The 23,976-nt window shown below is 35.6% G+C and overlaps 3 protein-coding genes across 3 annotated transcripts; all 3 read left to right on the top strand.

Annotated features, from left to right (window-relative positions):
* Positions 1-1,880: 1,880 nt before the first annotated feature.
* Positions 1,881-3,187, top strand: LOC126965137 (programmed cell death protein 5). Its single transcript, XM_050808605.1, has 3 exons — positions 1,881-2,088; positions 2,169-2,277; positions 2,419-3,187. Exons 1-3 carry the CDS (start codon positions 2,023-2,025, stop codon positions 2,628-2,630), a joined length of 387 nt encoding a protein of 128 aa, XP_050664562.1. The 5' UTR covers positions 1,881-2,022; the 3' UTR covers positions 2,631-3,187.
* Positions 3,188-11,089: 7,902 nt separating this feature from the next.
* Positions 11,090-17,235, top strand: LOC126965140 (lipase 3-like). Its single transcript, XM_050808608.1, has 5 exons — positions 11,090-11,225; positions 13,227-13,428; positions 13,507-13,877; positions 15,243-15,401; positions 16,819-17,235. The coding sequence occupies exons 1-5, from the start codon at positions 11,118-11,120 to the stop codon at positions 17,215-17,217; spliced, it is 1,239 nt and encodes a 412-aa protein (XP_050664565.1). The 5' UTR covers positions 11,090-11,117; the 3' UTR covers positions 17,218-17,235.
* Positions 17,236-19,772: 2,537 nt separating this feature from the next.
* On the top strand, positions 19,773-23,631 carry LOC126965104 (lipase 3-like). Its single transcript, XM_050808567.1, has 5 exons — positions 19,773-19,919; positions 20,067-20,268; positions 20,345-20,715; positions 20,795-20,953; positions 23,136-23,631. The coding sequence occupies exons 1-5, from the start codon at positions 19,773-19,775 to the stop codon at positions 23,523-23,525; spliced, it is 1,269 nt and encodes a 422-aa protein (XP_050664524.1). The 3' UTR covers positions 23,526-23,631.
* The last annotated feature ends 345 nt before the right edge of the window (positions 23,632-23,976 follow it).

The following is a 23,976-nucleotide window of genomic DNA, read 5'->3' as shown; positions in this document are numbered from 1 at the left end:
CTGACGTCCAACGAAAACAGAGCTCGCCTAACAGTTTTCTGTCTGAACTGTACTTCAGGCATAGAGATCTAACACCGCGGGATGGTCGGCGGTGTTTTTCCGTTGTCGTCAAGAGTCGAGTTGGAAGCAAAAAGAGCGTATAGGAGATCGGCTTTCCCTTTTGCCGTATGGGCCAGGGTGTCATTCCTCATGTGCAACGGCGGCAGGGACGGCTGGTTGAAGTTAGTGTATACTTGTTGGTGCAATAAATAAATATCTTTAGACGAGCAATTCTTGTATATATATACTGAATCTCGGAAACAGCTCCAACCATTTTCATAAAATTTAGTATACAGGGGATTTCGGGGACGATAAATCGATTTAGCTAGGTTTCATTTTAAAAAAATGTAGTTTTATCCGTGTTTTAATGAGAAACAGCTACAAAAACATTAGAATACAAAGGTAAATTTCGCTACTATATACAAGACTGTAATAGCTAAGATGGGACATTTGGTGATCCGGAAAGTAGAATACCCCGGTTCGAATCCAGAGGTTTTTGTTCAAGTTTTCTACATTTTTAAAAATATGTCATCCGGTAATTATTCATAATTCGTATACTTTCAATCGACAATAACTGATACATAAAACTGAAAAAGAGAAGTAAAACTCGTTGGAGTTAGAATGTTACTTAGACTGAAATGAAAATAATTGTTTACACTTTGTCCCAGATTGCACCAGCCTGGCGCAACTATCTATTAGACTCTTAAGGCCGGAACGCATTAGCGCGGCGCGGCACTAAGCGTCATAATATTATTTCAACCATTTTGTACGGAACATGTCGCACCAGAGCGGCGATGCACTGCGCGTCGCGGCAGTGCAGCGACGCTCAGTGCGACACAGCAAGCGGCACGTTGCTTCAGTATGCATGCCGCTAATTGTTAAATTTATAGAATTTTGTCTTATAACTTAATTAATTTTAATAACTAAATAAAAATATTGTTATTATTAATTTTATTAGTTTAATTTAATTATTATTTTATTCATATAACTATATTGCATGAAACTAAACTAAAACTACTTTATTATGTATATTACAGCCTTTGTAAAATACTCTATTGATTGAAAAAATTGGCCGTTATATTTCTTGTATGTTCTTTTCAAGAGCTCTATTTTTTGCGAATATTATGGTAGATTCAGTAATTTAAAAGAACAATTTATAGTGATGAATCAAAAGCGCTAAATTGAAGCCTAATTGAATAAAGTTTATTTGACATGGATATTTTTTTTGTCTCCCATTAATAATTTGCATTGCACACTGTGCAGAAGAAGAAATTGGCTCAAAAACGCTGTCTCGTTCTAACATAATATATTCAACTCTTTTGTTTGTTTTGAGTGTCATGGGACGTGTGTCATGGGAATTCATTCATTCAAAATAAATGTGACTGTTACCACTGAAATTTTACATTCGTCTCATTATCTTGAAGCCAAAATACTTTTAAGTTTCACTTCTACAACGTGTCAATGCACACATGTTTTTTTTATTTTCATATTTATTTACATGAAAATAATATATATAAATAAATATGAATATTATATTATATTTTTTATAAAAAAAAAAAATAAGCGATATCGATATTTACGACCTTTAGTACATCACTATAACTTGCCGGCTGTCCAGCTTTGTAAAAACTATTAATAAAATGGACTATATATGGTATAATATATTTAAAGTGGTATACTGAATTTAAAAAAGACTTGGCTTGATTTAAAATAATTACATCACACTTCACATGCGAAGACGTTACAAGAAGAGGAACGTCGAAGATATGGCTGTATGGGCGTGAACCCCGTGCATGTCCTAATAATGGGCTGAACGTAGTGCTTAAATTCTCTTTGGACGAAACTAAAAAAAAGGATTACCGAGACGGGAGAACTGAAAAGCAACAATTTATATGTTAATGTTCTGCGAAGTGGGAATGCTAAATTGTGCTATAAAGTTTTTAGTATAGTTAGCTATAAAGTTTATTTTCATAAGAAACAATCATGAATGATCCGGAATTGGAAAAAATACGACAGCAGCGACTTGCAGAACTACAAGCTAATCATGGGGTAAGAAAAAGATTACCTAGTAGGTTATGATCAATGTTAGTTCTCTCAATAAAAATTACTAATATTTAATACATTTACAGGGGGGAGATCCAAAACAGGCAAAAGCGCAACAGGAGCGGATGCAAGCTATGCAGGAGGCCAAACATACAATACTTACACAAGCCCTTAGTCAGGATGCCAGAGCTCGATGTAACAATTTGCTTACATGTTTTAAAAATCTATTGTTTAATTTGCATACACAGAGAGCAATCAAACTTAACCACAAAGTTAAAGCTATTTTTAGTGAGTTGTTAAAAAAACTTGGTTAAACTGATTTCATACTTATTTCAGTGAACACAATAAAACTAAGTAAACCAGAAAAGGGGGAAATGGTCGAAAATATGATCTGCAGAATGGCCCAGATGGGACAAGTGAACACAAGAATATCTGAACAGGAGCTTATACAACTCTTAGAGTCTGTTAATCAGCAGATGCCCAGATCAACAAGCACAGTGAAATTTGACAGGAGAAGAGCTGCTCTGGATTCAGATGACGATCTTTAGTACCTAATGATAACCAAGTCAATTTAACTAGACTAATTCTTAATAATGTTTGTTTATACTCATCTATATTATATCTTTACTTTAAGCTTCTGCTAGGTAAGATGAGTGAAGGAATTAAAATTTGATATCAGATTTGAAAGCAAACAAAAGCAAAATATAAATTTTGTTTCATGCATTAATACATATCTATAACACTTATTTATTGTTACTGCTCTATATCTACTAAGCCTGGCTGTAAATTCTGTTGCAAATAAAAATAGGCAATTACATTTTTAATGAGGAAATGAATTCATGTTGTCAGTTAATTGAAAAGTAAAGTTATTTAAAAGAACACAATTTACAGTACAAGCATTTGAAGTTTTTGATTTCATTCAAATGCCTTTTTTTAGTACCATATTTACATGTGTCATATAAATTTTAAAGGTATTTTCTGGAGGATCTAGGAGGTGTATTATTGTATTGAGGCAAGAAGTGTCCTTATTTTTTCTACATAAATAAATATTACAAGCACAGATTTTTATAAAAAATAGACTTAATAAAGGAAAATAATTGTTTTATTAAGTTTTTTTTTTAATTTATGTATTTTTTCTTAGAATGGCACATCCCTTTAAAATTACTTTACTTAAAATTAACTCTTACTTATTAGATAAATCACTGGCCAGAATATTGAGAACTGTTAGCATAAATTAAAATTCAGCTATATTTAAAAAAAAGGAACTGTTCTAGAAAAAATACAATTATGATAATGAAAATTATACTTTCAAAATCAGTAGACATAATGAATAGTATTTCTAAGTGATGAAATAGTTCCCAATCCAAAAAAGCAATTCAGAGAGAGTAGGAGAGATTTATATCTACATTGTGTTTATGGTAATTTCTCTGAATTTACTAGAGATATTTAAGAGAGAGAGATAGGGATGGTTTTGGTATGTCATTTAGAATAGGCTACCTATTATATCCTCTAAAACTATCAGCTGAAAAGACTGTAAGACGGCTAACTCTGATAATTGTGTAAATTGAACAAAAAATATTTTTACATATTTTTGTTTGATATTATGTTTTGCTTTGAGGTGATGGCCAAAATAAGTGCTAACTTTTAAATACATGCATTATGAAGCTTGATCTGAGCTGATGGATCAATGTTGCCTCTAATTCAAATAAATAAAATAAAAATTAAGTAAATAAACCTATTAATACTGTTAATAATTCAATAATCTCCGATAGCAATACTATATTATAATATCACAGTGACTGTGATAAAAATAAACAGTGACAAATAAAGAACAAATACATAAAATTATACTTTAAAAATTAAATATCTTGATAATGCCATTACCCACAGTCACAGCTGTTCATATTTGAATCGAGTAAATATTTTATTCCTCTTTAAACTGTGGGGTTTTTGAATTTGAATGTACGCCAAAGTGAATAGAGGATTGAAGTAAAAGAAAAAGGTGTCAGCTCTCAATTTTTTTTATATTATTTATATTTAAATTTGAAAAAATAATAAAAGTCTTTTAAAAACGACTATCGGCCTTAGTAATTAATAATAAAATTTTAGTAAATAATCATAATATCAACCAAACATATGAATTATTTGAAACTCCCCAAAATTAAAGTGCAAAATTGCTCACAATCTACTGTAGTTAAACCGAGAGTTACACACAAAATACCTTGAATAAGATTTGAGAACATGCCAAGCTTTTGATAGCTTTGAGCTTTTAAATTGCAGCATGTTTATAGCCAGCCTATTAACTTATATCTATATGTTTATTATTAGTTATTATATTATTTTGGTTATAAATACTGTTTTTTTTAAAGTAAGGTGATTTTGAAGTACCCTTATTAAAGCAACGAGTGTATTGTTTTAAATTGCCGCATGTAACTATCAATTAAAAAGCTTATAATAAAACCGTATTTTAGTGACATAAATTTAGTTTTCCAGCCGCGCACTACGAGGACAAATCCGCAGTATGAAACGGGACGCGTTATCGCAAACCCACTACACTCACCCTGACAGGGGCGGATCTTGAATTTGTGGGGCCCTGGGCTAATACTGCTTAGGGGCCCTACCTAATTACTCAACCAATTGCCATTTTGTCGTAGGTATATATAATATATTATGTTAAGTACAGGTAGAAAATAGGAAAACCAAATATTTTATTTATTTATTAAAACATTATTTATTGCAAAATAAATTAACAGATTATGAATGGTTATGTTATATAAATTATAAAGCAACTTTTCTGCATTTTTGTGCTGCAAATTCTTTTATTTGGTCGTTGCACTGTATACTTATATAATATAATAATAATAATACTTCCTCCGAACCTCTTAATACTAGGCTTAGTATATATAATATATATAAGAGGCTTCTTATACTCAAAAATGTTAGTACTGCAATAACCCGTTTTAGGACATTGCGATAATACTCTGTTTCTTTATTTAATTGCTCCTGAAGCTACTTGTCTAAAATAAACTTATTTTCTTTTCGTGTCAACCACACTAACATTGAATTCTTATGTTCATTAGAATTTTCGTGATTTTCTAAACAAAATCCTATGTTTCCAATCAGAAAATCTTGTTGTGTTTTGAGAAGGAGTTTTAGAAAAAAGCTTGCAAGTCAAACAAAAAACAGTACCAACCCCTTTCGTTAACTCACTCTAAGCCTAAAGCCCATTCATAGTTCTCAACATGCCTACTGTAGAGGCAGGTCTACAGAAACGGCCCTTCTACAACTTGCGGATAGAGTCGAGAAGGCGTTACAAGACAAACAGATTGCACTCTGTGCGTTTCTAGACATTGAGGGCGCCTTTGACAATACCCCGACAGACACGCTAGTGAAGGGACTAATTAACAAAAATGTAGACTCCACCACTGTCAAATGGGTAAGGTCAATGCTCTCAAATCGCAAAGCTCTAATCTCCCTCCATGGGACATCACTGGAGCTATACACTACGCGAGTTTGCCCACAAGGTGGCGTTCTTTCGCCACTTCTATGGACACTAGCAGTAGACGAACTACTTAGTAAGCTAGCAGAACTCAGAATTGATGCACTAGGGTACGCAGACGACCTAGTTTTTATCGTCAGAGGTTTCTGCCAAAGCTTACTAAGCTCTATATTGCAAAAGGCGCTAAACACCATCTCACAGTGGTGTACAGCCAACAAACTGTCAGTCAACGCAGGAAAGACTGTTATTGTGCCATTCACGAGGAAACGGACACTTAACAAACTGAAGTCTCCCACCTTGAATGGCTCTACTTTGGAATTCTCAGCTGAGGTTAAGTATCTGGGAGTCACATTCGACCAGAAACTCACATGGAATTCTCACATCGACAAAGCCGTGAAAAAGGCTAAAACAACCTTGGGTGTATGTCGACGTCTTACCAGACGTCGGGGTCCCTACCGGGAGACATTGGGGAATGCGCCCCAAGATCCTCCTATGGCTATTCAAAACAATTGTGAGACCAACAATCACATACGCCTCCATTGTGTGGTGGAACAAAGCCAACCAGAAAACAACTGCAGACAGACTAAATAGCCTGCAGAGACTTGGCTGTATGTTGGTAACCGGAGCCATGACGTCTTCTCCTGGTGCGGCCATTGAAGCAATGCTAAACCTACCGCCTCTTCCACTGTTCATACAGCAAGAGGCGAAGGCAAGCATGCTGAGGGCAATCGCCCAGGGGGGTTCATGTAACTGGATGTCGCAAACGCTTAGGACCTTAGAGGACTCAGTTCTGCGAGACCACATATTAGGCATGTTACCTGATCAGATGATTCCACAATTAATCTCTGTTAAACACTATATCGTGGAACTACCTTCCAGGGACGACTGGATGAACAACAAAGTCACGTGGAAGGACGGGAGCCTCATGTGGTTCACCGATGGGTCCAAAATGGAAAATGAAGTCGGCTGTGGGGTCTATGGAGAACGCCCCAGGTTTAAATCCAGCACAAACCTGGGAAGCTTTACCTCCATATTTCAAGCAGAGGTGTACGCCATCCTGGAATGCGCGGAAACCAATATCCAAAAAGGCTACTTCAATCATAACATATACATTCACTCTGATAGTCAGGCAGCATTGTTGGCTTTAGACGCTGACTTGACGTCGTCTAAGTTAGTCAATAATTGCGTTGAATGCCTGAATTCATTAGGCATGAAAAACAGAGTGATTCTCAGATGGGTCCCAGGGCATGCCGGAATCATAGGCAATGAAATGGCCGATGAGCTCGCAAGAGCTGGGGCTAAAGCAGTCCGATATGGTCCGGAACCCATTTGTGGACTGCCCAAGAGCGCCATCCGACACACCCTGAGTAACCAATGTAAACAAGAAGCACTTAAACGCTGGAACAACTCTTCAGGTTTAAACCACTCTAAAGCACTGATAAGGGCATTCAACAGTAGCTATGCGAATGAAGCCCTATCATTGAACAGGAAAAATCTATGCATACTCACTAGGATGCTAACCGGGCACTGTCGCCTAAACAAGCACCTCAGTGTGGTCGGCATCAGAAGCGACAAAGCTTGCAGGTTCTGCCTTGAGGATGATGAAACACCTATTCATCTACTCTGCGACTGCGGCCCACTAATGCATAAGGGTAACACAATCTTTGGTAACTACTTCGTACCACCAGATAGTGTTTGCAACACTCGCGTCAAGGAACTACTGCGGTTCGTAAAGGCGGTAGGGCTTGACGATGAGCTTTAGTATGAGTGGCGAACACAATAGTCCAATTCTGGACGCGGTGTTACTAGGAACCTTTTAGGACCAGGAAATAGCCACCCTCTTCAAATAATAATAATAATAATAACCCCTTTCGAATAACATAACCAAGATCTTTCTAGTAATTGGCCATTTTTCATTTTCCTAGTGAAATACCTATTTGGAAAAGATCTGTTTTGTTCTTTGTATTTCTTGAAGCTGAATCTATAGTTTTCGGATCCTTTTTTTGTAACTCAGTCATTTCATGTGAGAGGACGTCATTAATAAAATCATTATTCAGCAAATCTTGCCACAAACCCACGTCAACATATTTCTAAAACTCTCAACTAAAACCTTAATATTTTCTAAATTTCTTTCCACCTCGGTATCGGTGTTATCTTCCTTTTGCTGAATACCAATGTCGTTTTCAAAGGAATCAGAGTCTTGCTGGAAGTCAAGATCTGGCACATTTTCATAGTTGTTTTTTTTTTTCTGGTTTTCAAAATCTTGCATATTTTCATCACTTGTATTTTTTCCTGGTTTTACGATTTTTTGCTCCCTTCGGCTAGATTCTCTTCGCATAAAATACTACTTTACGTCATTTAATGGATTTATAGCGCGTAATTCGCGTTTATAAGTTCTGTATATAAAGTTTCGTTTTTGCGCAATTCTTTCTTTCTTTATCTCGATCAAACTGTTATTTTTATACACCTATTGTAAAAAAGGATATTTTTCTGAAAATAAACAAAGAACTTAAATTTTTGTGGCAATTCACAAATTATAATAAAATATTGAAAGAGTTCGATTCATTTTGAAAACTGAAATAAAAAAGGTCATGTTTTATAGTTCTTTTTACTTACCTACTGCCTACTAAAAGTAGGAAGTCTACTTTTTCTAATTTTAGTAGATTAAAAGAAAGGTCCGGGCCTTATAACTTTTAAGGTATCTATCATTTAGTAAACTAAACACGCACTAAACAAATTTGTAACAATAACAAAGTCAATTCGGTAATATTGTCGACGATAGCAGAAGTGCGGAAAAATAACAAAATTTCGTCAGGCGATAATCGAAGGGAAGTCCCCAGTAAAAGAAAATACACGGAATACACCGACAAGTTTCACCGTTTAATAGATGGGCACACGGGTTGATTGATCGAAGTGCTGCCAACCTTATGATCAGATTTTTTTAATTCTAGATAATTTTTATTATTGACAATAATGTCTATTGCTTTCAGTTCGGTTGGGGGCCCTCTGTATCCACGGGGCCCTGGGCTGCAGCCCAAAAAGCCTTTAAGTAGATCCGCCCCTGCACCCTGATGAAGGAACTCCGAATGGTCCGCAATTAGTCGGTACCCACACCGATAAAAAACGTCTTCTATTGAGATTTTCTATCATGGGAGCAGCATCATACTGCTTTCGCGCATTTACATATTTTTCCTTATGTTTTGTATATAGATTGCAAGTATCACACTCAAGATCTTGTCCGTTTTTCGCATGGTAGGGATTTAGAGTTGCAATTTTTCGCACGGTTATCACTCCTCATGTCCAAGTCTAGCGAATGTTCATGACGGAAACATGATAACTGTATGTCTCAAAGCATCATTTTACTCTGGATGCTGTCTTATAAAATCCTTTTGCATTATTGTTATATCGTTGTGTATTTTTTTTTGGGCATGTGTTGTAAGATAATGATGCACGCATGGATCAAACGAATTAACCTGTTAATAAGTCTATCATGGTAATTTTGAAATTTCTTCTATATCTGTCTTATCTTACTTACTTTTTACCCTAATGTTTTTAAACTGAAACTTTTATTACATGTTCTCAAACTTTTTCGTCTGTGTGTTGCATGTCGCGTGACGGTCGGGCGGCGCCTATAGTTCGCAGCAGCTGACCGTGTAGTGTATAAACTATTACTCATTAGTGCCAGTGCTCCACGCTATTTTTAGTTAAATGTCTATAGTTTGAAAAAAAGTTTCACTTTTACCGTGGTTTCATAAAACCACACAATCCTTTTACTGGTCTTTGTATTTTTTTGGTACATTCATCTTCAAAAAATAAACTTTTCGTAGTCCCACTTCATCGCACCGTTGCCCCAGCCATAGCACCTATACCGCTTTCATTTGCATCTTTCAACGCGCTCTTGGACAAGAATGCTCAATGGGATCCATTCAATGATGGGTGGACTTTCCTAGTTTCTGAAATACTAAGGTACGCCGAGAGCATTGAAATTGTAAGTTAATTCAATTGTACTATAATATTCCTTTTTTGTAATTCGTCCTTTTTGTGTTTCGTCTAATTAATGTAAGTGGCACTGCCGTACTATTTGGACAGTAAATAAATAAGAATAAAATAAAAATTTGTATGAACACCCTTGAGATAATTCCTCTGGACACCCAATCCATTGAGCAGTATATAGTGTAGATAGTCTTTTATAAAATTAATATTAATTATTTATTAATTATTTCTTTTATAATCACTAAAACTTAGTACATAGTTTCTGGGATAGTCGCGGTCAGGTAAATATCGGTTGATGTTGGCTAAACCCCTGAACATAATAATTCTTCCGATGTCACCATATTATTGAATAAATGACCCGGAGATGTGTCTGTATAAGCTTGATCTGCTTGACCAGGTTGACGTAGAATAGACAGAGCGAAAGTACCCATGTCGAATCGTACCGGAAACACAGCACAAGGAAGCTCATTCTACAGCTTTGTAGTACGTGGAAGAAAGCTTCTTGAAAACCGCACTGTGGAGGACCGCCACACATCCAGGTGGTGGTGATGATATCCTAATTTGTGGCGTGTCGTGCGAAGGTGGAATTCGGTAGCAGGAATCAGGTGAAACAGCTCTTCGGAACACTCCCCGTGATAAATGCGGTAGAAGACTGAATACCCATATAAATACCTATGAAATATATGAATACCCATGATTGTCTAGACTTTGAATAGCGGTAGATACCTAAGACGAGTCTATAATCTAAACGATATGTAATGTTACAGGTCGTTATAATGTACCCAGATACGAGTATAGGTAAATTATCTAGTAGTAAGTTTCATGAACCTCACTTACTACTTTTATTAAATAGTTCATTACGTATAATTGATAACCTATCAATGTGATACCGGTGGAAGTTCGTAATAAGTTTGAATAAATTTAATTCCTGGTTTGGAAAAAAAGATTTGATTCATTGATAATTTACAGTACTTAAGGAATTAAAATTATATTATTCAAGATAAAGATAAAATCAATCAAACTTTGTTTTGGTTGTCTCATATAGTAAGTATGCAACAAATAACAAAAACAAAACAATATTCGATAAGAGAAAGAAAAATAAATAAAATCATGATACGTGAAACAAGAGATGGAGAAAAGAAAACGAGAGGAATTGTAGATGTCACCAAAAAATAAACACAACCAACGATTTTACTCCTCACCTGGTATTAAGTTATCACCGCCGCCCACTGCATTATCTTGCTACACCAGATAAATCACAGGAGTCTTGCCGGCCTTTAAGGAAGGTGTACGCGCTTTTTTTTTGAAGGTTCAAGGTACCTATGTCGTATCGTCCCGGAACACTCCCCGTGATAAATGCGTTAGAAGACAGACAATGAAGCGACGTCTCTACGATCCAGCCGTTCATAAGCACTGGGTCCCCGATGATCACAACATGTAGCCGGACCTGCGCTTTGTAAAGCGCTAGAATGTGGGCCGGCCTTAAGTATTGAGTTATTCGTTTATTTGTCGCGCACATACTTAGTGCAAATTTAAGACTTATATGATTTTCTTATGGATGCCATTGTCAGAGCTAAACCACACGGGAAGCACCAGCTTTCAAATAAAAAAAGAATCATCAATATCGGTTCACCCAGTCGAAAGTTCTGAGGTAACAAACTTAAAAAAACAGTTGAAATGAGAACCTCCTCCGTTTATGAAGTCGGTTAAAATGTTTTCATTTATATTTTTATTCATATTTAATACTAGATATCATAACAGCGATGCTACCCACTGCAAATTAAATGCCTACCTACCAAGATAAAATGACGGAAACGAGATTATAAATTACGAATAGTTAATCCTAGTTAATTTATCTATTTAAGATATCAATTTTAGTATTATCAGATCGTATTATTAGCTAGTTTACCGTTATAAAAGAACAGATTTGAAAAATTGGCAAACGATTTCAAAATGTTGCGCTGTGCTATCGTCCTGTTTTGTTTTGTGGCAACTAGCGCCGCTAGAACTAGTGACAATTTAGAAGAACTAATCAGAAGCAATGCTTTCGGACGAATTTCAGACAATATAGTAGAAGATGCCAGACTGGATGTTGTAAGTAAACCATACAACTGGTTATTAGAAAAGGATTACCAATAAATAAAAAATATATCTAATTATACTGGGTGTCCCATAAGAGCGATAGGAATGACTGGTCTATGAGCTTTCAGTTATGCAAAAGAAAGTTGGGTAAAGTACGACGGTTTTTGAGTTATTGAGCTTTTTGGAAATAAGGGAAAAATGATACCCCATTTTTTGTCTCAGTTTGTTTGTGTGATTCTACACTAGATATTAATTGTTAAGTTATTCTTTTGTGAAATGATGTAGATGTCGAATTTGCAGTGCTTTATTTCTTAATTTTCGGTTTGCGTCAATTTTTTTGTTCTAAGTTCGATTGGCTATATGCTATTAGCCTTGTACAAAAAATGTACGGACTTGATTTGAAACTATCTTAAAAACTTGCTGAACTAATGAGGACTCGAAGCTGGTAGTATTATTGCAAATCTTGTATCTTGCACAACAAAGTGAAAAAAATTCACTTTTTTACTAAAGGCCCGCAATTTTTTGGAATTTCAATGCACCCATTCGTGACAGTAAAGTTTAATCTTTACTAATGAAATAAAACATTTTTTAAATCTTTTATTTGAATCGAAAAAGTAAATAAAAATAAACTAAATTAATTCTAAGTGCCTCTCTCTTGCTCGAATATACATTCGGCACCGCTTCAAAAAGTTTGTTCTAAGACGACGCAAACTACTAGTGCATAATATTATTGGGGTTATGCTTTCTCTGGTGTAACTGAGCTTCAGTGTTAAAAGGTTTCGAATAACCTTATCTGTTAAGGAACCCCAATAAAAAAATCTAAGGGATTTAAAACAGGACAACGCGGCATATTACGCCCGATAAGTAATAGAATATTTAAAACAAGCCATTCCCGGGCGTTGGATTGGCAGGCTTGGAACGATACTGTGCCAAGGTGTCTTGATTTAAAACCTTTAGATTTTTTTATTGGGTTTGTTTAAAAGATAAGGCTTAGTCGAAACCTTTTAACATTGACGAGCAAGCAAAACCCCAGCTGCTCACGAAATCGCTACTAACAATTTGCGTCATCTTAGAACAAACCTTTTGAAGTGGTGCTGATAGGTATGCGAGCATGAGGGGGCATTTCGAAATTCTGCTTTAGCATATTTTTTCGATTCAAATAAAAGATTTAAAAAATATCATAATCTTAATGCGAAATGGCTTCACGTCATGATTATCACGAAATACAAAGTGTTTCACACAATATTTATTAAATTTCCGTCATGCATCACGAAGCTCTTTTTCTACCTACCTCAATACGCAATCTACATAAAAACATAATACATTTAAAAATCAGTTCAGTATTAGGATAAAATCACATAGAGTCTGCTTTTGTCTGCGTTGACTTAATTTTTTGTAGCTCCAAGGAACTAGTTTGTTCCGGATCTCGTCCACATTATCCCACAAAAATTTTAGGCACTGTCGGTGTCCGCTGATGTCAGCAGAACAAATAACACAGGAGATGGATAGACTTAGCTTTAACTTAACTTACAGTTTTGCTTCTGAAATGTTTGAACCTTCTGCTTTTCAGCCTGATCTTGTGAGGAAGTACAGATATCCATTAGAGGAACATACTGTCATCACTCCTGATGGGTATATTTTGGGCATGCATCGTATTCCTCATGGCCGAGACAACAATAATGAGCCTAAAGACAAACCAATCATATTTCTCATGCACGGGTTGCTGGGATCGTCTTCTGACTTTGTACTAATGGGCCCAGGTTCAGGATTGGGTGCGTTGAACATCATTTTATTAAGTTATAAATTATCTTTGACAAATAAATTAATCATAATATTTTCATCTGTTTTAGCGTATATCCTAGCTGAAGAAGGATTTGATGTATGGATGGGTAACGCTCGTGGTAACTATTACTCACGAAGACATGAATGGTTACGGCCTGATGCACTATTGAATACTGACTTTTGGGACTTCTCTTGGGATGAAATTGGAAACATTGACTTGCCATCTATGATCGACTATACTCTTGAAAACACTGGCAAGAATCGATTGCATTACATTGGTTTCTCTCAGGGCACTACGTCGTTCTTTGTGATGGGATCGCTCCGGCCTGAATATAATGACAAGATCATTTCGATGCATGCTCTGGCTCCTGTAGCATACATGGCTCACAATAGAAATCTTTTATTCAATGCACTGGCTCCATTCTCTAGAAATATAGCGGTAAAAAATTCCTCATATATATTACAATTATTATGTTATGAACGACGTTAATGATGTGAATGTTTTTTATTTAGTCATAATAGAGTCTCCCTCCTATCGTATATCTACTTTTTCTTCCTAAGTGCCTCTTCAGCCATAAAGGCCAGCTTTTTGAATTCTCCTCTATCACTGGTGAATCTGAATGGTTGTTCGACTGTAGAAATCCCGATCCACTCCGGTATATTTCGTAACTAACGTATAGTGTCCGCCTCCCTGCTTACATGATATGAATAGAATTATCTGTTTGTAATATAAAAACTTACAGTTTTTTACCATTTGCGTGTGAATGTTTAGGTACACTATAACGAAATGTATAAGGAAACTATTTAAATTGTAATCTGTTTAGTGCGGCTTAGCTCTGAAATGGCACATCGTTTAATTTTGACAATAAGGGACGAAGTAGCAGGATTTAAGTGATGGTAATTGATACGCACTGCCCATTACAATGCAGAGCCGCTCAGGTGTCTTGAATGCTGCGCGGCACTACAATTACGATCGTCACCCTGAGACATAAGATGTTAAATCTCATTTACCGAGTATATTCACTAGTTACGGCGCCCTTCAGACGGAAACACAATAATGCTTACACGGCGCCGTCATCTAGCCGGCGTCCTGTGCAAAGAAGCCTCCCACTGGTAATTTCCCTAAGTCGTGTCTTAGGACACCCTTGGGCCTGGGACTTCCCTATTCTTTTTAAGCCCCGGGAAGCACAGGGAATTCAGGACTCTTACCCTCAGAAAGGTCATATTAAGATGTACCTTCTATTCTTCTATAAAAAAGACCCTTTAATATTCCGACCATAATTAGCAGCTTGTCAGATTTCCTCTTAAACTAATCTACACAAGTAAAGTCACCGGCGCCCGTCAGATATGAAACTAAAATGAGATAGTTTAGCTATAATGCCAATTATAATTATCATTCTTCATCTAAAGCCTTTATGTGTTTATTAATTTTATCATATTAATTATATTATTTTTAATATTCTTCTTCGTCGTCCCCTCACTGCTGAGGATCATGACTCCGTAGGCTGTCAAAAGAAGGCCTCCATCAGTTACGGTCGGTTGCCTGGTGCAGTGCTTGACGTTGACATGGATATCCAGATGTTCGGATATCTGATCCGACCATCTCTTCAGACTTCGGCCTCTCAGTCTTTTACCCTCTACCTTCCCCGTCACCATCAGTCTTTTGAGATTATCTCCGAAATATTTCAGGATTCTTTGTAGGCAAACCTGAGATTTATCAAATAATAAAATAAATAACTATTGGAACCTTAATTTTGGTTAACCCTACCTTACTCTTCTGCGTTATAATATATTGTATTTACAGAGTTTGGCTAATCTGATCGGTATGGGCGAATTTCTACCAAATAACATAATATTTAATTGGGCTGGCCAAACATTTTGTCATGATGAAGCCATTTTTCAACCAGTCTGCAGCAGTATTTTATTCTTAATCTGTGGATGGAATGTGAATCAACATAATGCGGTAAGAATTAATTTAAAAAAATGAAATTAATAGCAGTATGCGTATGTTTAATATTAGAAAATATTGTTGCTATAAAAACATGGCAGTTATAAAATAAAATCAACCATATTGCATCACGTTTAGACATAAATGAAAAAGAGAAATATGTGAAAAATTAATAGGATTTTTTTCTGAGCCCACCTGAAATATTTTGTTACTTTTGTTGAAATGACTATATCTTGTGAACAATTTGAATAATAGTTACAGTGATAATAGATGTAAAGTTTAAATTTAGATTTTTAAGTAAGCACTGTGAAAGCAAGTAAATACTTCTTTAGGCGCGCTTATCTTAGCTATTTTGTCGTGAATAGGACTTACCTTACGCTTGGATATGTAACACTCGTTCGGGGAAAGTCTGACAGCGCGTTCAGTCACAGCACAATAATTTACAAGATTATTTGATACTCAATTTTAATTACAATCACGGACGAGTAAAAAAAGAAGGACTTCGCGCCGTCATATTAGCAAGTGAAGCACCGTTATGCTAGTGTGTGTGCAGTTATGGAGGATACTAGTTAAACAATTTTTTATCCCTTAAATAATTTCATATATGGCCACAAATACTTATATAGGATCGTTTTTACACTTGTTCACAACGCACGACGGCATTTTTAAAATATTTTTTGAGACGCAAACTTATCTATCACAGAAGATGACAATTATGATAATGGCCTCCTATCGGCCTGTAGTAGTGTGAGTGTGGGCGTGTGTATGTATTTACACGGTTAATCGGCTTGTTTTGGTGCTACACTGTTATGTTCGGTGACACGGAGTCCTTATTTTTTCACTAGTCCGTGATTATAATATATAATATGTTGTAAATATTATTCTTCATGTAGTTACAGATGTATTTTGAATTATCAATCTCGCCTTGAGCAAAGTCTGCGGTATCATTAAGAAAATAATTTATGTTATAGTACCTAACCTTTACAACACAGACGTTTTGTACATTTTCTGGGATCGCGTTGTTCAAGCACATCGCCCAATAAAATACTTACTAACTCCACTTAACCGAGTAGTAGGCATAAGAAGTTTGTTAGTTCCTCGTGTTAACATTATGATTATCGGAGCTTCTAGCAAATTCGTTAATGTGCTTATGAACATAAAGGACATTATCAAGGCCGGCAATGCGCCTGTGATTCCTCTGAAGTTGTAAGAGAATGTGATCAGGGGTGATCACTTAACACCAGGTGACCCGTACGCTCGTTTGTCCTCCTTTTCCATAAAAAAATATCAAGAATATATTGAGATGCGACAGTCAAAACGTTTGTGTATTGAAATTTCGCTCTTAAAGATATATAGCATATTATATAGTTCTGCTGCTACTTGTGCGTTAGGTAATAAATTCAAAATTAATAATTAATATGGAAATTTTTAGACAATGTTGCCAGTTATCTTTGGCCACACACCGGCCGGAGCTTCGATCCAACAGTTCGCACATTACGGTCAAGGGATTTCTGCGAATCATTTTCGTCGCTATGATCATGGCTGGTTAAAGAACAGAAGATTATATGGAAGCTCGCGCCCACCAAATTACAACCTGAAAAATATTAAGACACCGGTTTTCTTACATTATTCACAAAGCGACCCATTGGCTCACGTAAATGATGTTGATAAACTGTTCGAGGAGCTCGGGCAGCCAGTCGGCAAGTTCAGAATAGCGGACAGGTCATTCAGTCACTTGGACTTTGTGTACGGTATTGATGCCAGATCGTATGTTTACAATCGGGTAATTAATCTTATCTGGTCAATGGAAACTCAATTAAATGCTGATTAGTAATTAAAAGATTATACAAATATGATACAGAACTGTTTTTATTAAATAATAGTTTATAACAATAAAATATTTTATTTACTGCTACCTACTTAAAATACTTAGACTATACATATTAATAAAATTGGAGTGTCTGCTTCTAATATTGAAATAACCGTCTTTACTACATGTATATGAATAAATACACCAAAATAACTACTATAGAAGTAACTTAGGCTACGTTTATTTTAGGAAAGATATTTTATTTTAGAAAAATAAAGTAATGTTGCAATGTCCAAGAAACGGTCTAACATATCAAGCATATTGCCGTGTTCTATTTATAACGCCCAGCTCCTTCGAAGCCAATTAGGCTTTGCCTTCCAGATGAACGCGGAATTGGCAATCGCTTGAGATTTCGAGACCCGATACTAGGCAAGGCTTTGAGGGAAGTGTTGTTGTAAACGCAACTTGAGTCTTCTGGGGCTTAAATTGGACAGGGTTCAATTTACCCCATTCGACGAAGCGACCTTCTCAAGAGAGGACTCAATAGAAGACACAAGTTTCTCCGGGCACTGGTCGACGAATTCCGGAGAGAGACCTGCATGGCCTGTGTATACGGCATTGCCCGTGCTGTCGTCTGCATATCAATGATATGTTGGACACCTCCAATAAATGAAACAGTGCAGGAGATAGCACACAGCCTTGGGACTCCAGCGTTCACGCGCTTCGAGTTCGATGAATAACCGTTGACAACGCCTCTCAACAACCTGTATACTGCGCCCAGTGAGGATGCTGGACGGACAGTTGCATAAAGATTCGAGAAGTCCAAATGATGGAAGTTTTGAGAGAAGCGCTTTGTTCCATACACGATCAAAGGCCTTCACTACATCCAGGCTTCCAGGCCAGGCCTTCTGCCTAGCTTTCAATCCTTAGAGAAGAACGAGCATGAAACTCTAAGGTTTCTCTTTTCAAATTAGATAAAGTAAGTAAACAAATAATTTCAATTACAATATGTTCAAAGTGATGCAACAAAAATACTCAAACGTCAAATACAAAATGCCTTAGACAAGTAAAAAATACCGTAAATAAATAAAGGCATTATGCTAGCTTTATATTTGCAATTATATAAAAAAATATAATAAATTGAATTTACAAAAACGAAATAAAAACATTATGCAGACTTACCGGTGACAGGTATGGTATAAAATTTGTCACGTAAAACCAATTTAAAAATTTTACATCAACATCAATTCATTAAAATTACAAAAATATATCTTTTTTTATTTATAGCACAATATCTAAACACAGACTACTAGCAAACGCTCGAATCGAATATTATAATTTTTAATAGTTTTGAAATTTTTTAATAGTTTTGAAATATTTTTAATTTAGAACATTTTAGTTTTTAATAGTTTTGAAATATTTTTAATTTAGAACATTTTAGTTTTGTCAGTACTTTCTAATAAGAACCAAATTCAAAATTATGTAGTATAGCCAAAGAGATTTTATACGCGAAAAGACTTTTTAGCGACGTATTCTTTCTAGTGTAGCACTTTATGCTATACTCGATCAAGGGCCTTTGCTATTATTATTTTATTTGAAAAGCATTTTTCCTTGCTTTCGATGATGGCCGCTCATCTATGTCTTAGGTATAACTAGAAAATCGCCAGCCTATCGACGATAACTCACTATCTCTAGATATTGCAAAAGCTGCTATTTAATTATTCTATTATAATGCTCTCCATGAGTTTTGTAAGGAAAGAGGTTTAACATTAGGCCTATAATTAGTCGGATCCGAGCTGTTTTTTGGGATCGGATAGACAGGACTGTCTTCTATGAGTTCGATACTACTACTTTAGGTAAGAGTTTCTTACATCGGGATGGAGTTACCCACATCGAGAGCACGGTTGATGAAAAGCGAAATCTGTCATCACTTTTGACACAATGCGCTTCTGAACCCTCTAGATCAATGGTCGATGGGTCCTGAAAGAAATTATTGTCTGCTGCCAAGTTCTCTTTTGAGAAGGACGCAGAATGACGTAGTTAATTTTAGCTTAAAGCCATAGAGTGGATACAGCTAATATCTGAAAACAAATTTCAATCACTTACCAGATTCTTGTTGATCTACAATGTAAAGTGAAATTTGGTGCGGAGAAATTATCATGAATAGAGTGACATTTTTTCTTCATGACCTACTAATTAACGTTCAATAAGGAATAGACCGAGACAGTACAGTGTTGCTCTCATAATCGTTCTGGTTTACTTCAGTATAAGCCCGAACCTTCTGATCACTTACTATGACGACTATTATCTTCTGAGTCACAGCGGACTTATTTCGTATCTATATTAACAATGATAATACTACCAACCTTGTAAAAATATGATTTTTTACATTCACTTGTGAAAATTTATTACTAATTATCATGTTTTACATCTAATTCGCAAATATTATCATGTTTATTTTGTTACCTTTTATCATCTTCGAATAACATAATTTGTGATTTTATATCTGCCTTATCTGATGTTAATTAGTTATATAAAAGACGCAATTATTTTCGAGAAATCCTACTGTTTTTAAAATGCTGTCCGGTCTTTTGTTACTATTTTCTGTAGCAGTTACGTATGCGGGTAGATCGCCGAACGCTGATTATGTTGAAGATTTGATAAGGAACAACGAATTTGGACGAATTTCTGACAGCGTCGTAGAAGATGCGAAACTGGATGTTGTGAGTAGCGTCGATACCTTGAATAATTCCTAACTTCCTAATTTTGATTCCACAAAAATTTGGAGAATAATAAGACCACAAAATTTATTTATAAAAGTATATAAAGAAAGATGATGAATGCCATATTCATAGTTGATAATATTTTAGCCTGATCTTGTGAGGAAGTACAGATATCCATTAGAAGAACACACCATCGTCACTCCTGATGGGTATATTTTGGGCTTGCATCGTATTCCTCATGGCCGAGAGAACAACAATAGGCCTAAAGACAAACCAGTCATATTTATCATGCACGGGCTGCTGGGATCGTCTGCCGACTTTGTGCTAATGGGCCCAGGTTCAGGATTGGGTGCGTTGAACATCATTTTATTAACTTATATTATCTTTGACAAATTAATTATTCATAATATTTTCATCTGTTTTAGCGTATATCCTAGCTGAAGAAGGATTTGATGTATGGATGGGTAACGCTCGTGGTAACTATTACTCACGAAGACATGAAAGTTTACGGCCTGATGCACTATTGAATACTGACTTTTGGGATTTCTCATGGGATGAAATTGGAAACATTGACTTACCATCTATGATCGACTATGCTCTTGCACACACTGGCAAGAACCGATTGCATTACATTGGATTCTCTCAGGGCACTACTTCGTTCTTTGTGATGGGATCGCTCCGGCCTGAATATAATGACAAGATCATTTCAATGCACGCCCTAGCTCCTGTAGCGTACATGGCTAATAATAAAATCCGTCTTTTCAATGTACTGGCACCATTTTCTAGAAATCTTGCGGTAAATATTCTGTTTTGTGTGCGGACTTTTTGATTTGCAATATTTCCTCTATTCTAGCTGTTTTGCATACTCTTTTCAGGACTTAGCCGAATCGATTGGTATTGGAGAATTTTTACCGAATAGACAGGTATTTACATGGGCAGGCCAAACGTTTTGTAAAGACGAGGCAATATTCCAACCAGTCTGTAGTAGTATTTTATTCTTAATCAGTGGATGGAATGTGGACCAACTAAACACGGTAACCTACCTATAAAGATATTTAATTTTTTTTTTGTTTATGAATTAAAAAACTATTGTACACATGTATAGGGTGATTTTTTGAGAAGGGCGGTGATGGCCAAGACGGAAACAGCGAGACTTGGAAAAAAGTCGTGAAAGGAATCATGCCCTCGATTTATAAGAACCCAATAACTGCTTATTTAGTTTTTTAAAATTTCTTAATCTTTTGACGGAAATCAACCCGAATGATTATTCAATAACATTTCACCATGTATTATGGGACGAATGGACTCTGTAGCTGATAAGAATCAATCTTTGCAAAGAAATATATTACTAAAAATGGTTCTAAAAGCCAACCTGTATACTTACTTAGTACTTACTAATATTAGTCACTGAGTATGATTGTTTTCAATTAAATTAAGTTTATTATCTGAACAACGTGTTCACATGCAGTGATTGAGATAGTTGGATTAAAATCGGTTTAATGTTCGTAGCAAAGATAGTGGACATTTTATACAAATAATTAAAGACGTGTGGCACTCGGGGACTGCCGCGGTAAAGCTATTGCATAGCATTTTTTATCAACTTATGCAATTATAATTATTTATTTATTTTATTTATGCAGTATTTTTTTTCCTTTATTTTTTTTCTTTGATAATAATTCAAGTTACACTTTTTGAGCGTGGTGACCGATAAGAAAACAATTTTTTTTTCTTTTATTAAATAAATGAGAAGTTAATATAGTTCAAAATATTTTTATTATCTTACAATACATGTAAGTTATTTAGGAATATTTATTATTGAAACTATAGGTTTATGGTAACTGAAATAAGAAACATAAGTTTCAGACTTGATATCTTCTAAATATCTGGAAAATACCGCGTCAATGGTGGCCCCATATTTTGTTGTGGATTCTTGTGGATCATTATTCATTTTAAAATTCAATATTTTTGAAAGAAAAGTTGTCAACCGCTCTGATTTTTTATCAGCGAAGTTGATGTTGAAATCGCCAGCCAAAATAAGTGGAAATTTATTACCATTTGTACCAAGTATTTTCGACCCTTCTTCAGTGTACTCCAGTAAAGTGCGATGAATAAAATGCTCTACCTTGTCCAATTTTGGATTCGGAGAAATGTAAATAATAAAAAATAATAAAAAAACGTGGTAAAAAAAATAAAGAAATTTAAAAAAATCAAGACGTACCCCTGGCTCGAACCTGGGACCTTCTGCACAAAAAGCATACGTGATAACCGCTGTTCCACGGCAACTGTAAGGACAGTGGCGAAATATCTTTATACATCTAGTAAGTGGGGTGTTAGGTTATTTTCGTTACGGAATTTCTGTATTCTCCACGCTCAAGGCCCGCGATAGAAGCTATGCAATAGCTTAAAAACGAATGGTTATATAATTTCATATTTAAATGCATAAATAATTTGATATTGCAATTGAAAACTGAATGACAATAGACAACTGACCTCTATCTACTATTTACCACTGGACTGGCGGCTGTCAAAGTGCTTTTGTGACTGTTTGATATTCGCGTTTTTGTCGCTGTTGGCCATAGCGAGAGTCTGCGGTACTAAGATTAGTGATGACGATAATTAGCTAATCAAACATCGATAGATGGTGGGAAATTGCTTACAAAAAAATAATTTGTGAACTTTATTACGTTGATTCACGAATAACACGGAAAACGAACGAAATTTATTCATAACGCAAAAATACTTCAGAGTACTGTACTCTTCTCTCGCAGCCATTTGTATTATACGTCAAAATTAGTTCTCTGAACGCTCGCGAGTGGTGCTTAAAATAGGCACAAAAAATTCTGTCAAACACATGGAACAGCCTCTCCAATGGTATTTATACAGATCAGTGAAATTGACATTGAAAAAATGAGTTTCAAACTAATAGGTTAAATAATTTATATATATGTCTAGATCTAAGGTCTAGATAGACTTTGACAGCTGTGAACACGAAGAAAAAATAGCGGAGAACTGTTAGCCCCCCAATGTTTGGGTGTGTTTGATATCATGGATAGGTACTTCTCGTTTGATTTTTAAAAAGTTTTAGATGAAATTTTACTAATTAGGTAACGTACTTTCGATATCATTTAAGTTTTTTAGTATCTATAATAAGCACGGAATAATCACCTGATCACACTTAATGATTACATCCTGTATAAAATATTATTTATATTTCAGACAATGCTGCCCGTGGTATTTGGTCACAAGCCCGCAGGATCTTCCGTCAGACAGATAGCCCATTATGGTCAAGGTATATCAGAGAAGAGATTCCGGCGTTATGACTTTGGCTGGACTAAAAATAGAAGAATTTATGGAAGTTTCAGCCCGCCCAATTATAATTTGGGCAATGTTAGAGCACCGGTTTTCTTACACTATTCACAAAGTGATCCGTTAGCTCATGTCACCGATGTCGAAAGATTGTTCAATGAACTTGGTAACCCAGTTGGAAAGTTTAGTATCGCTCAAAGAACGTTCGGTCATTTAGATTTCTTGTACGGAATTAATGCAACAACATTAGTGTACAACCGCGTTATCAATCTAATCAGGTCTATAGAAAATCTAAATTAATAATTTCCATTAAACTGAACTAATATTGATTTTTTTTCATTAACGCTAGTGTTACACATTTAAATAAAACACTTTTTAAAGGATTAAAATATTCGTAATAGTTTTACGTTTATATTTTATTTTTATTTTAGTTACCCAACGTTTCATGACCTTTCCAGATCACGTTGTCAGTCCAGTCCCCCTGAAAATTATGGTCCCTATGTTTGTGCGAAGTTCAGGTTGTGTCTCCATCCACAGGATCTACTTTACAGTTGATAATCTACTCAGCCCCAATAATTGCATATTAGGAATTGCTTTGAGATGTCGCTCTTTCAAATCTAAACAATTTGATATTTTTAAAGTGATAACCCTCACTCCTTGGATTAATTATAAATTTGTAACTAAAATTTATGAACGGCACGGGACTTGAACCCGTGACCTCTCGGGTTCCATCCCTTCCAACTAAGCCAAC

This window comes from Leptidea sinapis, chromosome 6 (genome assembly GCF_905404315.1).
Source record: "Leptidea sinapis chromosome 6, ilLepSina1.1, whole genome shotgun sequence".
Classification (NCBI taxonomy): domain Eukaryota; kingdom Metazoa; phylum Arthropoda; class Insecta; order Lepidoptera; family Pieridae; genus Leptidea; species Leptidea sinapis.
The sequence above is the reverse complement of the archived record's forward strand: the minus strand, read 5'-3'. Positions and strand labels throughout refer to the sequence as shown.

Bases quoted from the DNA above. Each gene is read 5' to 3' on its own strand.
- LOC126965140 (XM_050808608.1), top strand. From the start codon at position 11,118: ATGATTTTCTTATGGATGCCATTGTCAGAGCTAAACCACACGGGAAGC. The intron at 13,429-13,506 runs GTGCGTTGAACA...CATCTGTTTTAG, and splicing joins GGGCCCAGGTTCAGGATTGG to CGTATATCCTAGCTGAAGAA. The intron at 13,878-15,242 runs GTAAAAAATTCC...TTGTATTTACAG, and splicing joins CATTCTCTAGAAATATAGCG to AGTTTGGCTAATCTGATCGG.
- LOC126965137 (XM_050808605.1), top strand. From the start codon at position 2,023: ATGAATGATCCGGAATTGGAAAAAATACGACAGCAGCGACTTGCAGAA. The intron at 2,089-2,168 runs GTAAGAAAAAGA...ATACATTTACAG, and splicing joins AACTACAAGCTAATCATGGG to GGGGGAGATCCAAAACAGGC. The intron at 2,278-2,418 runs GTAACAATTTGC...TACTTATTTCAG, and splicing joins TCAGGATGCCAGAGCTCGAT to TGAACACAATAAAACTAAGT.
- LOC126965104 (XM_050808567.1), top strand. From the start codon at position 19,773: ATGCTGTCCGGTCTTTTGTTACTATTTTCTGTAGCAGTTACGTATGCG. The intron at 20,716-20,794 runs GTAAATATTCTG...TACTCTTTTCAG, and splicing joins CATTTTCTAGAAATCTTGCG to GACTTAGCCGAATCGATTGG. The intron at 20,954-23,135 runs GTAACCTACCTA...TTTATATTTCAG, and splicing joins ATGTGGACCAACTAAACACG to ACAATGCTGCCCGTGGTATT.